General features: G+C 48.2%; 3 protein-coding genes across 8 annotated transcripts in view; 1 reads left to right on the top strand and 2 right to left on the bottom strand.

The window, feature by feature from the left end:
• The window catches only part of chst11 (carbohydrate (chondroitin 4) sulfotransferase 11), a 61579-nt gene extending 57415 nt beyond the window's left edge, over window positions 1-4164 (bottom strand). Inside the window, exon 1 of the mRNA XM_076167409.1 lies at window positions 3908-4164. Within this exon, the coding sequence (XP_076023524.1) occupies window positions 3908-4025 (118 nt within the window). The 5' untranslated portion in view covers window positions 4026-4164. The remainder of the gene's footprint in view (window positions 1-3907) is intronic.
• Window positions 4165-5734: 1570 nt separating this feature from the next.
• On the bottom strand, window positions 5735-13783 carry LOC143013731 (thioredoxin reductase 1, cytoplasmic-like). 5 transcript variants are annotated; one of them, XM_076167396.1, is made up of 15 exons: window positions 13638-13783; window positions 11565-11703; window positions 11113-11185; window positions 10920-11036; window positions 10592-10734; window positions 9823-9938; window positions 9501-9729; window positions 9381-9420; window positions 9193-9284; window positions 9033-9109; window positions 8748-8907; window positions 8562-8669; window positions 8396-8491; window positions 7802-7936; window positions 5735-6245 (listed from the first exon to the last, which is right to left on the bottom strand). In XM_076167396.1, the coding sequence occupies exons 1-15, from the start codon at window positions 13745-13747 to the stop codon at window positions 6180-6182; spliced, it is 1701 nt and encodes a 566-aa protein (XP_076023511.1). In that variant the 5' UTR covers window positions 13748-13783; the 3' UTR covers window positions 5735-6179. The 5 variants fall into 5 exon arrangements, with proteins under 5 accessions (XP_076023511.1, XP_076023512.1, XP_076023514.1 ...); XM_076167397.1 differs by having other exon boundaries at window positions 8751-8907; XM_076167399.1 differs by lacking the exon at window positions 13638-13783 and adding an exon at window positions 12293-12563.
• nfyba (nuclear transcription factor Y, beta a) lies at window positions 13070-15940 on the top strand. 2 transcript variants are annotated; one of them, XM_076167412.1, is made up of 7 exons: window positions 13070-13181; window positions 14704-14797; window positions 14905-15035; window positions 15125-15322; window positions 15418-15496; window positions 15609-15688; window positions 15792-15940. In XM_076167412.1, the coding sequence occupies exons 2-7, from the start codon at window positions 14704-14706 to the stop codon at window positions 15822-15824; spliced, it is 615 nt and encodes a 204-aa protein (XP_076023527.1). In that variant the 5' UTR covers window positions 13070-13181; the 3' UTR covers window positions 15825-15940. The 2 variants fall into 2 exon arrangements, with proteins under 2 accessions (XP_076023527.1, XP_076023528.1); XM_076167413.1 differs by lacking the exon at window positions 13070-13181 and adding an exon at window positions 13222-13462.
• The last annotated feature ends 474 nt before the right edge of the window (window positions 15941-16414 follow it).

Raw genomic sequence — 16414 nt, 5'->3', positions numbered from 1 at the left:
CACACACACACACACAGACACACACACACACACACACACACACACACACACGTGCCTCTAAAACATCCAGGAGGCACTTCACACTGAACCTAAACAAGCGGCCCACAGAGCAGAATGCCTCGTCAGCAACAACACCTCTAGAGAAGCAGCTGAGATATCATCCTCCTCCTCCTCCTCCTCTTCCTCCTCCTCTGACCCATGAGGAAGAGGAGATCTGACATGGGACTGAATTCACAGAGACAAGATGGAGGAGGAGGAGGAGGGGCAGAGAACAGCACACCAGCCAACTTAACAGAACCAGCTGGAACAAAAGGCCAGAAGATAAAAACCGTAGCATCAAGGTCCATAGGTGAAGCTCCTCTGGACACTGGGACCTCCTCTGGGCCTGGCACCTCCTCTGGACACTGTGACCTCCTCTGGACCTGGGTCCTCCTCTGGACCTGGGACCTCCTCTGGACACTGGGACCTCCTCTGGACACTGGGACCTCCTCTGGACACTGGGACCTCCTCTGGACACTGGGACCTCCTCTGGGCCTGGGACGTCCTCTGGACACTGGGACCTCCTCTGGACACTGGGACCTCCTCTGGGCCTGGGACGTCCTCTGGACACTGGGACCTCCTCTGGACACTGGAACCTCCTCTGGACACTGGGACCTCCTCTGGACACTGGGACCTCCTCTGGACACTGGGACCTCCTCTGGACCTCCTCCTCTGGTTTCTTCTGTGAGTGATTCAGTGTGGCTTTGCTCTTGCGACTTCATGCTCATATTAGGAAAAAGCTTCAGCTGAGAGAAACTGATGACTCAATATGAGAGGCATCCTGGTGAGACGGCTGTCAGTAAGCATATTAAAGACGTGTGCGATGTTCAGACGTTCAGGCTCTCTCAGGATGTCGGTAAGTCGTTTTGTCGCATTAGTTTTCCCTTTTTTCCCCCCAAAATAGTGAATATTACGTTTTCACTCGGATCAAAGCGTCGCTGATGTTGTGAGGATTTGGCCGGTGGGTAACAAGTGTGTAATGAGAGGTTTGGCCTCATTTCAGAGCTTCTGCTGGAACACTCAATCTACTCTGATACCTCAGTGTGTGGAAGACGCAGGGCTGACACAGCAACACACACACACACACACACACACACACACACACACACTCTGATATGTGAGATACTACAGGAAAGTGTTTGTGTTGTTCACTGTACTTCCACTTTACCCACTTGGACCCCAGCCACAACAAATGGAAACAAAGATTTGGCTTAATGACATCAAATATCAAGTTCAACCACCAGCTACACCAAAAAGAGCTACACTTTACTTTTCTCTTCTAATCCATAAAGAATGTTTCTGCCTCTGGAAATACATTTGATTGCTGAATGATCTAATGTCCATGTTTCCAGTCATGTGTTCTCATATATTAGTGTGTTTGCAGCCACAAGGTCAAGACGATCCTTCACACACACGCAGGTACAAACGATCTGATTGGAGGAGAAGCAGCTTCTAAAGGAACTTGGTGCTAGTTTCCAAACCAGATCTGATTTGGCGAGCGCTCAGCCTGCTGTCGTGTCGGGACACTCACTCTCGCCGAGCTCCTGGTTTGTTCGTCAGCACCAGATGGTTGAGGTCGTGAGTTGCGGAACTAGAGAAGCGAAAAGAAGCAATGTACCAGAGCTGAAAGCTGGAAATCCGGGAGCAGAGGATTCAACACAAACACGACACAGCTTTGGGTTCAGAAGCCCGTTTGGTGCCAGGACCTCAAATTCATTTTCATCTGCTGTAAACTTCCATCATGAGCTTTAAAATTGCTGAGTTTGCATGCATGCATGTTGGCAGCAGTGTGACACCGACGCACACACCACCCTCCTCCTCCCTGTCTGCTTTACAAAGGGGTCGTGACCCCATAGGTCCTGGAAGAGAGGTGAGAGTTTACACTGGGAGACCAGATGGGGTTCCCAGGGATTCTAAAGATGCCTGAACCAGAGAGACCACCTGGATATCTGTGTGTGTGTGTGTGTGTGTGTGTGTGTGTGTGTGTGTGTGTGTGTGTGTGTGTGTGTGTGTGTGTGTGTGTGTGTGTCTGTGTGTGTGTGTCTGTGTGTGTGTGTGCATGAGAGAGACAGGGAAGTACAGAAAGAAAGTAAATACACCAGGAGGATAATGGTCGATGCACAGAAAGGATGTCAATATAACACCACACACACACACACACACACTCTTACACACACCCTTACACACCTCTGACTGGTACTCAACAGTATCCGTTTCACCTGTGTAATCATACAAAACACACAGTGCAGCGTTACAAACAGCTCCTCAGGTCTCTTCTTCACTGAGTCATGGCTGCAACAACACACACACACACACACACTCGAGAGAGCAGGATTCAGAGGTCCCGGGTCGGAGAGAACCATGGTTTCCTCTGACACAGAAAGCTGACATGTCTGCTTTCCTCCCATGCCCAGTATGGAGATGCAGGCTCTGATTGGACGGCCGCTCCCTGGTGTGTGTGTGTGTGTGTGTGTGTGTGTGTGTGTGTGTGTGTGTGTGTGTGTGTGTGTGTGTGTGTATGGTGTAATCTCATGTTGCATCTCTCTTTTCTCCAAACAGTCCCATCCTGAGTCAGACGCTTCAATCCCTGCTTTAGGTTTGACTCCTCTGCTCCATTACAGTCTTTGGTTAGAGACTCGTGCAGGCTTCAGGTCGCTGCGCTGCTTTATAAGACTTCATAGTTCCTTACACAGAACTGTAGGGAGGGATTCCATGTAACATTTATGAGGGAAACCATAAACATCATCTGCCACAACCCTGGAGCGTAGATGAGATGAAACACTCTGACTCCAGCGGCAGATCTGTTTAGGAATGACTCCCGTGTCACAGAATGGAAACACATGCACACACAGCAGAGACATGTTCCTCTCCCAGCCTGACAGTAAACCTGCTGCTGCTGCTGTACACACTGCGCGCTTCCTTTACGCGTCGGGATCTCGAGTCTCTCTTGATTTTGACGCACACGGACCTCAGCCTTCACTCATCAAACACAGGAGCGAGTTTAAACTCAAAGTTTGAGGCACTGAAACATCTGAAACACCCCGGAACTCAGGCTGACACGAGCAGATGTCTTTATTAGAGCTCTCCGGTTGAAGGACTACGGAACGATCGCCGATTGGTTATTTATAGATCTGGTTTCCAAATCGATTTCGTTTGCTTTTCCGCTTAATCCGCGATCTATGATCAGATTATAAACTGGAATCTCGGATCAGACCTGGACCCTCTCTCCGGCAGAGGGATCAGACCCGGACCCTCAGATCCCGGCAGAGGGATCAGACCTGGACCCTCTCTCCGGCAGAGGGATCAGACCTGGACCCTCAGATCCCGGCAGAGGGATCAGACCTGGACCCTCAGATCCCGGCAGAGGGATCAGACCTGGCAGAGGGATCAGACCTGGCAGAGGGATCGAGTCCCCATTCATCCTGCCCATTCCTCTCTGCCGCCCATGCGCTCATTTCCACGCCTGAGCCACGTTTCTGGAGACAAAAAGAACCTCCCGGCAACCGCTCTGCCACTTGTCAAGAGACAGAACAGCTACACACACGCACGCACACACACTCTCTCTCACACCAACACACACTCCTACATCCCAAATCACACCCAGAAACGCACGCTTCCCTTCAACAATGCTGGACAAAAAGCGCAGCGGACTCCCGTGTAGTTGTTTCTCTTAATGGCTCCAAATGAAAACAAAGCGATGTTCTAGATGATTTACGCGTTCACGTGGTGGAAGAATCGATCATTGAAGCGCTGCGTTACTGTAAGACAGAGACCAATCGATGTGGCAACGCACCGGACAAGATGCCACACATCACTACTACACACACACTCACACACACCCGGAGGAGAAGAAGAAGAGAGATCCTACCTGGCTGGAACATACTTTGGAAATAAAAGATGACCAGAATAAAGGATCCCAAACAAGTGGCAAATACCATCCGGCATATCCTGCTCATCCTCATCACTTCGGCCAGTGTCTGTTTCATGGCGGGACGGAACGACTGGAGTGGCGCCGCTCGTGTGTGTGCGTGTGTGTGAGTATGTGTGTGTGTATGTGTGTGTATGAATGGGGGGCCCGGTTTGGTTGGAGGCTCCGGGGCTCTGGTGGTACTGATGAGAACTGTGCGCCGGTCAATGGGCTGAACTCATCCCGCACGGAGCGAACCACTGGCGGGCTGCGCGGGGGGGAGGGAGGGACGGACGGAGTCTCCACCCCCCCTCTCTGGAGAGAATGGGCGCGTCCATACTGAACACTGACTGAACTGGTGTGGACAAATACTGGAGTACTTTCAACATAAACCAGGGCTCATACAGACTTTACCCGAGGAAGTTAAGGGACTTTAAACTATAATTCCAAACCTAAACCTCTGTTGTAGCGTTTTAAAAGGTTTCTACCATTTGGAAAGGGAAATGTGGCGCTGAGACCAGGTTTAAAAACTGCAGACAAACCTTACATCTTACATTCATCACACACACAAACACACAAACACATATATAGATAGATCGGTTTGTTATAGTTCGCATTTATATTTAATTTGCATAATTACACATATTTACGATCACATTTGACCAAAAACACATTTGCCTGGCATTAACTCTCAGACTGGAGGCTCCATTGTCTTCTTACGCTCTTTAAAACCACATGTAAGTTTGCTTAAAGACGATGCATGACGTCACTATGCTGCTATGCACGGACACAAATGATTGACCGAAGCCCCAAACTGGATTCCCATCCAATTATGACCTACGTATGAATCATAAATCCTTACTCAGTTGTTATTGACACAGTAAGAGTAGAGGCAGCACTACAGATCCTACAGAGGCAGTCTGGGTCATTATGATGCTCACACAGGTAACAATGGTCTCAGATTTAGTGTTACAGAACATAAGAGCAATCATTTAACTGTATTAATAGTAATAAAGAGTGTGTTTATGTGTGTAGCATCTATATGATCAACATATGATTCTTTTATTCGTCTTTCTGTCTTTGGAGCATCAGAAACAGAGACAGCAGATTCTGTCTGCCTACACACACACACACCCACACACCCACAGTGCCACCTACTGGTCTGAATAGGAACACTGCACAGGAGCCAGCTGAGCTCTGAACGCTGTCCAAGTCCCGCAGTGATGGATGGAGTCTCTGCAGCATCTTAACCTTGGTGCTCGACTCACAGGAAGTCACAGAAGCTCGCTGCTCTGCATTCATCAAATTATCTACTAAAAGCATTCGCAGGCGCACGGCTAAAGAAAGAAAGCCTGTGCACTTTTCTCTTTTGTTGTTGTAGGATTAGTAAGATCTGTCTTAGTTACACAGGAGCAAGTCGGTCAGGGATGGAATCAGAAGGAGATCTGGAGGATAAATGAGAGACATTTGCATCTAATTGTTCTGCGGAGGCACAAGCAGGCGACGGATGGAAGCTCTGGACCAACATGCAGGCAGCTCAAGGGACACACACACACACACACAGAGAATGGGGACACACACTCATCAGATAAGAGGGAAGGCTTGGGGGGGAAATCAGCGAGGTGCTGGTGAGAAATATCTGCTCTTCCTCCTCTGCATTCATTCCTATGAGACGCTTCAATTAATTAATAAACCGCATGAATACTGAGCAGCGGCGGCTTAAAGACAGAGGCTGTGCCCGAGGAGAAGTGAGCTAGCATCTCCATTAAGACACCTCACGCCTCGGTGACATCACACGCACTCACTGCTAAACACCAACAAACACAACAGAGCTAATTCCATAATCCCAGATTTGTTCATTTCGCCAAATTAAGGCTGTAAATCCAAAAGCTAAAAGGAACAAAAACATCTGTGTGAACGCATCAAAGCCTCTCTCCTTTCACAGCCGCCTGAACTAAACACGGCCGTATTAAAGATGGCAGAGGGTTACACACACACACACACACACACACACACACACACACACACAAAGCGGGGTGTGTGTGTGTGTGTCGGCGGCAGATCTTCGGCCCCTGCCCACCGGTCTGTCCAGCTTCAGGCAGAGACGTCATGGGGCGGTCGACTCGCCGCGCTGCCGTCTGTTCTCCCTCAGCTCGTCTTCCACAAACGGGACCTCCCTGCTGTCTTAACTGTTACCCTGGGCAACAGTGAGTGACAGCAGGGGGATTTAACCTCAGCAGCTTCCCCTCAGCATCAGAGCCTCAGAGATGCGCTGAGTTAGGGTCAGCGAGGTCAAAACCTAGAGAGAGGAGATCACAACAACATCTCAACACAACGTTACGCTTCACTCAACTCCTCACATTACATCATGACCTGACAGGAGACAGGAGTGTGAGGAGTGTGTGAGTGTGAGGCCGCCGCCTGCCTGCCTCTCTCGTCGAGTGTTTTCACTTTCATGGATTGCTTTCCTTCATGTAACATCTGGGTGTCGTCTCACATCAGTCTGCAGCCTGTGTGATGTCACTGAGGCTGGTGTTCTTGAGACGGCGTTCATGTGTGTGTGATTATCTGAAGGTGTGTGTGCCTGCTGTCCTCACTGATGGACGCTTCGGTAGAAGACAGGAGGCGTACAGAATGACATTACTGATGCGATGATGCTGCTCACACACATACACACACTGACAGCTTCTGAATGTGACACACACACACGCACGCACACACGCGCACGCACGCACGCACGCACGCATGCACGCACACACACACACACACATCATATAAGTGTGAATACCATAATTGCGACCTTTGACCTCTGATGTAAACCCTACATGCCACACTACAGATGATCAGACAGATGTTGCTTGTTTACAGATGTTGCTTGTTTACAGATGTTGCTTGTTAACAGATGTTGCATGTTTACAGCATCCAAACTCCCTCGCAGCAAACAGTTGGATGAATCCCTGTATTGATTAGTGCTGAGTCATTATACAGTTAACCCCTGCTTAGCCCACGTTGCCACGGTACCCGGCGACCTCCGTCTGAAGCGAGCAAACGGCCCGTCGAGACTGAAGCGTGTTCCAAAAGTGTCGGGCATTAACCTGCTGGAGTCGCTCACAACAAAGCCTCCGCTCTGCGTGGGGAGGGAGATTATTAAATATGGCTCATGAATGATTCAGACTTCAGGGCTTCGGTCCGGGCGGGAATCTCATTAGAGAGCGGCGCCGTGCTGGCACCGACCCAGAGAGCAGAGAGAGGGGCTGCGGGAGCGGCTGAAGACATTAATATCTACAAACTCAGCACCGGGCTCAGATCCTCAGGACAGAATGTGAGGAGACATCAAGGAGAGGTGGCAGAGGCTCGCTAATCAGGTTTCACTGAGGAAATCAATAGGTGTCAAAAACAGAGGATGGACATTTTGTTCCTTTGGTACTCATTGAATTACACACACACACACACTCTCACACACACTCACTCACTCACTCACTCACACGCGCGCGCACACACACACACACACACTCACTCGCGCGCACACACACACACACACACACACTTACTCTCTCACACACACACCCTCTCACTCTCACACACTCACACACACACACACACACACACACACACACACACACACACACTCTCACACACACACACACATACACACACACTCTCACTCTCACACACACTCTCACTCACACTCACACTCTCACACACACTCTCACACACATACACACACACACACTCTCACACACACACTCTCACACACACACACACACACACACTCTCTCTCACACACACACACTCACACACACACACACTCTCACTCTCACACACACACACACACAGACAGAGTTGGATGCTGACCTGTGCAGAGACCGGGTGGATCCCCACCGTGGCGTCCAGCTGTGCTTTGGTGAGGCCGCACTTCATCGCCACTGCAAAGCCTTGGACCACGTCTCCGGCGTTTGGACCCATGACATGGAGGCCGACCACACGCTCCTGTACAGACACACAAGAGCTTCAGCCTCCGGTCAAAGACACCACAAGTCATGACCCAGACAGTACACACACATTAGTGCTGCAGCGTCCCAGGACAGAAGACAGGGATGGTTTCACTGACACACAGTGATCTTCAGTGTAAATGAGGTGAAGTTCTCCTCAGCCTGGCACAGATGCAGTTTGAAAAACACTGAGCTCTGGAGCCAAACTCATTTGTAGATGGAACTAAAAATATTCTAAAGCAGTGGGTGGATGGTTGAGATGAGATCTGTTCCACGTTTACAGGCAGCAGAGACTGAAAATCACAAGGGAAAGGAAAGTCGTGTTTTATACAGCATAGTGCAGCGTGTGAGAGTGTGAAGGACCTGTGACCTCATGGAGCCTTAGACCGGGGTCAGACTAACACCTGGAATACAGGAAAAGGGTCTAAATAAACTTTAAGTATAATAAAGCTCTTACTTGATCAGGAATGTGGCAGACGACTTTCACGTAGCAGGAGTTCTTATTCCTGCGAGGAAGAGTCCACTCCACCGGCCAATAGGAGCTGTGATACACCTGCGAGAGAGCGGAGTGATGAGTGTGTGTGTGTGTGTGTGTGTGTGTGTGTGTGTGTGTGCGTGTGTACCTCTATATTGTCTCCTCCTAGCGTCAGGTTGGCTCTCTCCTCACTCAGACCACAGGCGGCGTACTCCACAGGCGTGAACACAACAGTGGGTACGTTGGTGTAATCACACTGGAGAGTCCAACAATATCTCAAATTAAAGAATCTGTAGCTATGATGCTAATTGTGTCTAAGCTCTTAGCTGTGTACCACGATGTCGCCTCCTCCTCCATACAGTCGACGGGCCAGCAGCGTCCCAGCATGCATTGAGAGACCCGTGGACGAGGGACGGCCGTGCTGCACCGACCCGCTGGCGTAAATATGCTCCACACTGGTCTGATCCCTTTCGTTTACCAGGATCCTGCCCGTGCTACACACCCACACACACACACACACACACACACACACACACACAGTTAATTAACAAAAACCTGCCACGGGCAAACCGACATCTAAGATCTGTGGGACAGACAGAGGGACTGAAACTGAACACACTCCTGACTGCACAGCACCCCCACACGCTCCAGGCCCATGTCGGCGGTGCGAGCCTTCCTGCCGACCGCCAGCAGAATCTGCAAAGACGCACAGATTAATGCACCGCTAACCACAGGGAAACAAAATGAAGAATGTGAAAAGAAGAAAACAGAAGATCTACTGTGTCAAAGTCTTCCTGTTTGGTTTCTCCTTCTCTGGAAACAAGAGTGGCTCTGAGTCTCTGACTGGAAGCCTGCGGTGCTGCTGCTTCACCTGATTGATCAGAACAATACAAATATAGCCGCTTCTTAGATCTGAAAAGATAGATACTACATCTGAAGTCAACAATCACTAAGGAACAATCTTTACCTGTAAGCTCATCTGTGCTGTGATCGTCAATCTGCTTCACCTGACACAGATACAGAGACACAAACATGCTCAGTGTTTTGAATATGAAACCTGCCTCAGAGTCCTCCTGTGTCTGGTTACCTTGGTGACAGAGTGATTATGCAGGAAGTCCACGCCGTGCAGCATCATGTGGTTTTCTATCTTCTGTGCTATTTTCTGATCGAACCCTTGAAGGAGGCCGGGCTGCGGCACGACGACCACGACCGGGAACGCCAGGCCGGATAGGAAACCGGCGCACTCCAAGCCCTCCGCGGACGCTCCCACCACCAGGGTCCGACCCGGGGGGCGAGGCAGAGAGAGCAGGTCGTCGCTGAGGCAGAGACGGGGGAGGGGGAGGTTATTAATGCAGCGTGTACATTATTCATACGAGACATTCAGGGGCTTTAATGGAGAGCTGATCAACCTGGTCAGGCAGTTCTCTCTGGCTCCAGGTGTGTCCACGTACTGAGGTGCGTCTCCTGTGGCGATGACCAGGGTCTCTGCTGACACACTCCTCTTCCTCCCACTGCTGTCCGTCACCTGATTGGACGGGAAAAGCAAAGAAAGCATAATTAACCCTTTCACCCACTAAAGTCAGAGGGGAACCAGAACCAGAACTTTGGTAGAATCATTTCACGTGGGTATAAAAGGTAAATGGTCACTACAAACATCAAATATAAATAAAAAAGCAGATGGATGATTAAGGGGACATCCAGGTCAGTCCAGGCCAAAGTTGTGAATTTTCCAGATTTATTACTGCAGGTTTTCAACTAATAAACTGCATGAATATTGAGCAGCTGCTTAAAGACAGAGGCTGTGCCCAGTGGTGCTGAATTAGGAAGAATATAAAAGAGGAGAAGTGAGGCAACGTCTCAATAAAGGCTCCTCAGGCAGTGAAATTACAAGACTCACTGCTAAAGATGAACAAACACAATCAAGAGAATTCCATAATCCCAGATGTGGTTTGTCCCACAATGATTAAACTGCAACGGTTCATTTAGCCTCTTAAGTAAGTCAGAGTGAACTGATGTAGTCCCTCTAATGACCACTATACATCCGTCCTAAAATGTCTTAAAAATGAAGCTTCTCTTTCCAACAACTAACTCAATTTCTTCCAATGTCTGTCTTGCTCAGAAATGTAAACCGTTATATTATCCCTTCACACTTCCTCCCTGTGTGCAGGCTTCAGTTACCTCTACGATGTGCGGCGCCACGATGTCTCCTCGAGCGTTGAGGTAGAAAGCTCCGCAGCTCTTCAGCTCCCTCCTGAGCTCTGCACTGGACGCCTTCGCCTGCTCCTGCAGAGCCTCCAGCAGCTGGCTCCAGTCGTGAGAGACTGGAAGGCAGCGCACAACAATAATAACACAGACTGTAGGTTTGATTATGAATGTGTTTATATGATCCAGATGAATGTGCACTTGTTCTGTAGTTAAACAAACACTGGAACTGCAAACAACACAATAAGAGAGCCATAAAGGGCACAGATCTTCAATAAGAGAGCTCATAACTTTTCTAACTCACCATCCTCTGTGAACCTCCATCCATATTTATGAGAATCTTTCATGGACTTTCCCAGTAGAGCAGCTTGTTGTAGAAGTTTCCTCTTACAGTCCGTGTTGATGCTGGAACCTCCCAGATCTACAGGAGAGGAGAGGAGAGGAGGAATTATTCATAATTCAATGAACCCTGGTGACTTTGAGATTTAACCACTCACCCCACGTTGTGCCTCGGAGCGACGGAGTAGCAAGGTCAAGGATCAGCACATTTTTCCGCAACCTTGCAGCTTCCTGAAGAGGCGAGGGAGAGAGAGAAACCAGAGTCAGGGGACGGGGAGGAGAGGAGAGGAGAGGAGAGGAGAGGAGAGGAGAGGAGAGGAGAACTTTCTATATTTTATTAATGTGGTCACTAATAGTCTGAGTCAATGAGTGCAAAGTGTGCACTCGTGTCCTGCAACTGCTGGGATTAGAGCACAGATTACAAGTGACTGCACACAGAGGAAGAACTGACACAAAGTAAAAATGTCAATAAATAGAGAGTTTCATTCCAAAACAAGAAAATCTGTACACAAACTTTCCTTTCAACACTACAGTCTCTTATTAATACTTTCTCTCTATCTCACAGTTTTGTAAGGACAAAAAGCAGAGCTGAGTTACAACAGAGGCTGACCTTTGCCAAAGCCAGGCCTCCTGAACTCCCTCCAATAACAAGCAGATCGTAGTCATAAGGTCCCGTGGGTGGGCTGGTGGGTGGATCCATGCTGCCCTGCTGCCAGTTTGGGTACAGAGTCCTGCTGTCTGCTTTAGACCTGAAAGAACAGACACAACAATTAAAATCTCAACCAAACACACCAAGGACTCTGATCTCTCTGCTCCACTGCTCATAATCTCATATAGTCATAATAAAAACACAGTTTATTGTGTGGAATCTGAAAATGATGACTGCAATTGCTTCAGGTCATGAGCTTCAGCTGCCAGTGTATTGATCAATAATATGATTGATGTAATGTGTGCACAACATGATGAAAACAATATCAGCCTTAGACACAGAATAAAAGATTGAATCTCTAAGGTGCAGCAAAGCCAATATAAACAGTAATTATGTTTTCACAGATACATTCAACAGAGGGGAACTGCATCGCTTAAGCGCTCTTGTATCAGGCTGCGTAAAGGGCGACACCCTGTGGTGAAGTCGGAGTATAGCGTTGCCTTTAGTTTAAAAACAAAAAAGTTTAATTTAGTTTAGTTTAATTCAACAAATACTTTGAAACAGTACGTGGGAAAAACGCATTTAATCACTATGTTCTTCTGAGAACACGACAAACCAATCTAATATGTTGAAAATGTATCTGAAACTTCAAATAAATTATCAAATCGAAGTGAAATAGGCGCACTCACTGTTAGAAGGAGGGGGCGAAGAAGGAGAAGCCCCGAAATATCACCGCTACTTTCGTGTTTTATATCAAACGTTATGTAACTGTGACCTAGAAAATTCTCTGCGCATGCGTCCTTCAAGTTGTCATGCTATGTTTTACGTTGCATGGTTGCTTCTTCGGTATGTAAATATGTTTAAAGTAGCGGTAAACCCGTTTTACTGTAAAGACGCGTTCAGGTCTCACTGGTCAGTCAGCGTCGCTCTCGGGCCAAAGGCCAGGTTGAGTGTGAACTGAACTCTCGCGAGAACAGCCCCGGGTGTTTAAATAGTAGCACAGAGGCGGGAGGGCGAAACGTCAGCAGCTGCTGGCTAGAAATGGTGCGTTAAGGTGCTATCATAAATGTAGGGATTATAAGTTTAAACACAGGTTACTATTTTTAATTTGTATAAAAGTTCGAGTCTTATAGTATCTATCGGGTTTACTATCGTGCCTTTTTGTGTGATTATTCAAAGCAATTGCGTCTGCTTATAAATCCGTCTTTAAAGCAATAAAGTAAGTCATATTTCAAAACTCAAGCACCGACGAAGGGGTTCGGGAGCTAAATGGTCGTTAAATAGTTAAATATTTGCTAGATAGATCATTTGACAGCAGCAGGCTATAACTCATAACATATACATCGTGGAATTTCAAGTTTACCAAGTGGTAGGATTAAAAACGAGCAGCTATTTCCAAATTGGAGTAGAAGTTTGTATTTTTTGAGATCGAGGAGCCCGCGAACGCCTCGTGGCCCTCTTCTGGCCGGTGACGGTAGTGCAGCCGCGGCTCCGCGCTGGGACTGGTCCTTTCGCAGCCATTTTCTGTCCAACCAAACAGCCGTCTCAGGAAGGTAACCAACCAGGGCTTCATTGCAGGTTTGTGGCTGGCTCCGGCCAATGATTGCTAACCAATTTCTCGTTAGCTCGAATGGAAATGTCCGTCTCTGTCTGATTTTTTATTTGTTGTCAGGGTGAATGAGGGCTGTTCATCAGGAAGTATCCAGCCGGCGAAACATAGTTAAAACCTTCTTTAACGTTTGGGCCGCGGCCACGTCCTCCTCCTCCGCGCAGCGCCACAAAGAACAGGCCGAGGCTTTCTGTGCTCTCAGTGGAGTTACAATGAGGGAGCGGGCAGGGGTCATAGTGTCTCTAAACAGGTCAGCAGCAGCAGTAATGACCGGACCCGGAGCTCCATCGTCCCTAAACTCATCACAGTAGCTTCAGTTTAAAACGCTTACTTCACCCCGAGAGCTAAGCGCGCGCCACATAGCTCACACCGTTAGCTAGTTAGCATGTGTTAGCTTTGTGTGCTCCTGGCTAAACTACTCTGACCTCTGCCTCTTTGTAGTTAAATTCTCCTCCCCGCTGTTTCCATGGCGCTTTAATGCTTCCTGCACTGATGCGACCAGCTGTTTAGTGTAATGCGCTACATGCTGAATCATCTGAACGCCGTTTCCCTCCAGGCCGGAGACATTTCATCATCTTATTACAACAACATGAAGATGAGAGGAGAGGAACATGGAGGAGCTCAGTCTGAGAGACGAGCCTCATGTTTACCGAGGCAGAGGGGTCACAGCTGTTTAGTTCAGTTAATTAACTTTGGTATCGAGCTGTAAGTCCTAAAGAAGCCATAATGTGCTGTAATGTAACGTTAGGGCCGTTTGTGTCGTGTCATTGGCACAAACTGGGAGCTCTGCTAGATGTGTTGCCCAGATAAACATTATGATGTTCAGATGACATCACACACACTCCCATGATGAAGAACACTTAGTCTTCATATTTGTATGTTTCATATGCAGACCAGTGTGTTTCAGAGTCCAAGTGAAGTCAAAGTTCAGTTATTTGAGGTCAAAGTCGAGTTACAAACCTTTTCGGGGACTCAAGATGTCTAAATTAAGAACCTTTACACACTCAGAAGTATGTTTATCATGGTTTCTATTTAATGTGACTCTACATACAGTATATTCAGCTGTTAGTGTAGAGTGAACCGCCCTTCTCTTGCTGTAATAATGCAGATCCATTGCACAGTAACATTGCAGACACCATGTTTGTATCTGGATCTGCCTCCAAATATCAACTCTTTGTTGATCCAACCACCCAGAAATGTTAAACAAACTCTTAGATTTTAGGATACGTCACTGACAAACAGCAGAGAATACAAAACATACAACCAGTGTGTCTCAGCTCCAAATCACGTTAAGCTCATTTAGTGGACAATGACTGTCGCACACCACTGAATGTGGAATAACAAACAACGTGGCTCATCCCTAAGGAAGTCTGGCTTAATGTGTGTGTGTGTAAGAGGGTTTTGGAGGCTTTGCTGCTTTAACATTTGATCTGATATCAGCATCAGAGAGTTCAATAAGATGATTAATGTGTCGTGTGTTTGTCTCTGCAGATGGACGGAGACAGCTCGACCACCGATGCGTCCCAGCTGGGCATCACTGGGGAGTACATGGCCTCAGGTCACTACGTGCTCCAGTCTCCAGATGGTGAGCAGGGACAACGCCCAAACAATCCAGCAGCTCTGTCTGTGTGTGTGTGTGTTTGTGGTGGAACAGGCAGGTGATGATATCTGTGTTTGTTTGGTTTGGAACAGATGATGGAGAGGAGAACCTGAACGATCATGAAGATGGAGGCATCAAAGAGAACTACAGGGAGCAGGACATCTATCTTCCCATCGCCAACGTGGCTCGCATCATGAAGAACGCCGTGCCACAGACGGGAAAGGTCAGGAAACGGACAGGAAGTCGGCAACCAGAGAAGAAAGTCATTTGTGTCTTTGTTCACGTGGAGCATCGTGCTGTGTTTCCCCACAGATTGCGAAAGATGCCAAGGAGTGTGTGCAGGAGTGCGTGAGCGAGTTCATCAGCTTCATCACGTCCGAGGCGAGCGAGCGTTGCCACCAGGAGAAGAGGAAGACCATCAACGGCGAGGACATCCTCTTCGCCATGTCCACGCTGGGCTTCGACATGTACGTGGAGCCGCTCAAGCTCTACCTGCAGAAGTTCAGAGAGGTGAGACACAAAACCAGACGATATCTAAAAGGAACCGTTTCCACATCTGGCCTGGTGTTCCCTGGTGTTTAACCCTCTGCTGTGCTTCTCCTCAGGCCATGAAAGGAGAGAAGGGGATGCCGGGGGTCTCAGTGGGAGAGAGCCTGGGAGAGGAACTCACAGACGACAGCTTCAGTGAGTGGAGCCGCCGGGAACTTGTTCATAACTGGAGTACAGACACACAATCACAAACTCTAATCTGCATGTAAACAAAGTGTGTGAGCCGCGTTTGTTTCTCCTCTCTCAGCAAATCCACTGCCAGCTGGGATCATCACAGCAGACGGGCAGCAGCAGAACGTCATGGTGTACACCACCTCGTATCAACAGGTAACACACACACACACACACACACACACACACACACACACACACTGTGGTGCTAAATTAAAGTTCTGGGATTAAAGTGTTGCTTGTAATTTGCCGTTCTCAGATTCCTGCTGTACAACAGATCCAGTTTTCATGACGCGGCCTTTCTCCCCGAGCCTGAAGTCAGCGGCTACACATCAGCCCAGTGCTCGCCCCATGACCTCATCCCCCCTGGGGCAAACGTTATCAGACAGTCAGGGAGGAGGTGAGGAAAGGAGCGAAGGAGAGAGAGAGAGAGGGAGGGAGGGAGGGAAGGAGAGAGGGAGGAAGGGAGGGAGTAGCAACAGCAGAAACCCTCATGTACAGAGAAATCACTACCCGTTCATTAGAAAGTGTAGTTTCTAGTTGTGAGGTTCCAGATGTTTTGGTGCGTCCACAGCATTTGGGGAAATTTGAGGCTTTATTTTCAAGGCTAGTCTTTATTTACGTAATTTAGTGGTTAACTTTTTGTGTGTTAATATTTTTGGTTTTATGCCTTTTTGTTGTGTTTTGTGGGGGGGGGGACACACACACACACAATGGAAGTGTATTTTTTAAAGGCCTTCTCTGAACGCAGCAGGGGAGAAGTAAACGTTACTGTCACATCAGACCATGCAGCTCTTTTGTAAATTCCCACAAATGATCATGTGCTTTTATGTTCTGTAAATCCTTTGAATAAAAATGCAAAAGTGATGTGTAAACACGCCT

This window comes from Genypterus blacodes, unplaced genomic scaffold (genome assembly GCF_046128005.1).
Source record: "Genypterus blacodes isolate CSIRO-AG114 ecotype Tasmania unplaced genomic scaffold, CSIRO-AGI_Gbla_v1 ptg000158l_1, whole genome shotgun sequence".
Taxonomy (NCBI): Eukaryota; Metazoa; Chordata; class Actinopteri; order Ophidiiformes; family Ophidiidae; genus Genypterus; species Genypterus blacodes.
This window is presented reverse-complemented; position numbering and strand designations above follow the sequence as displayed.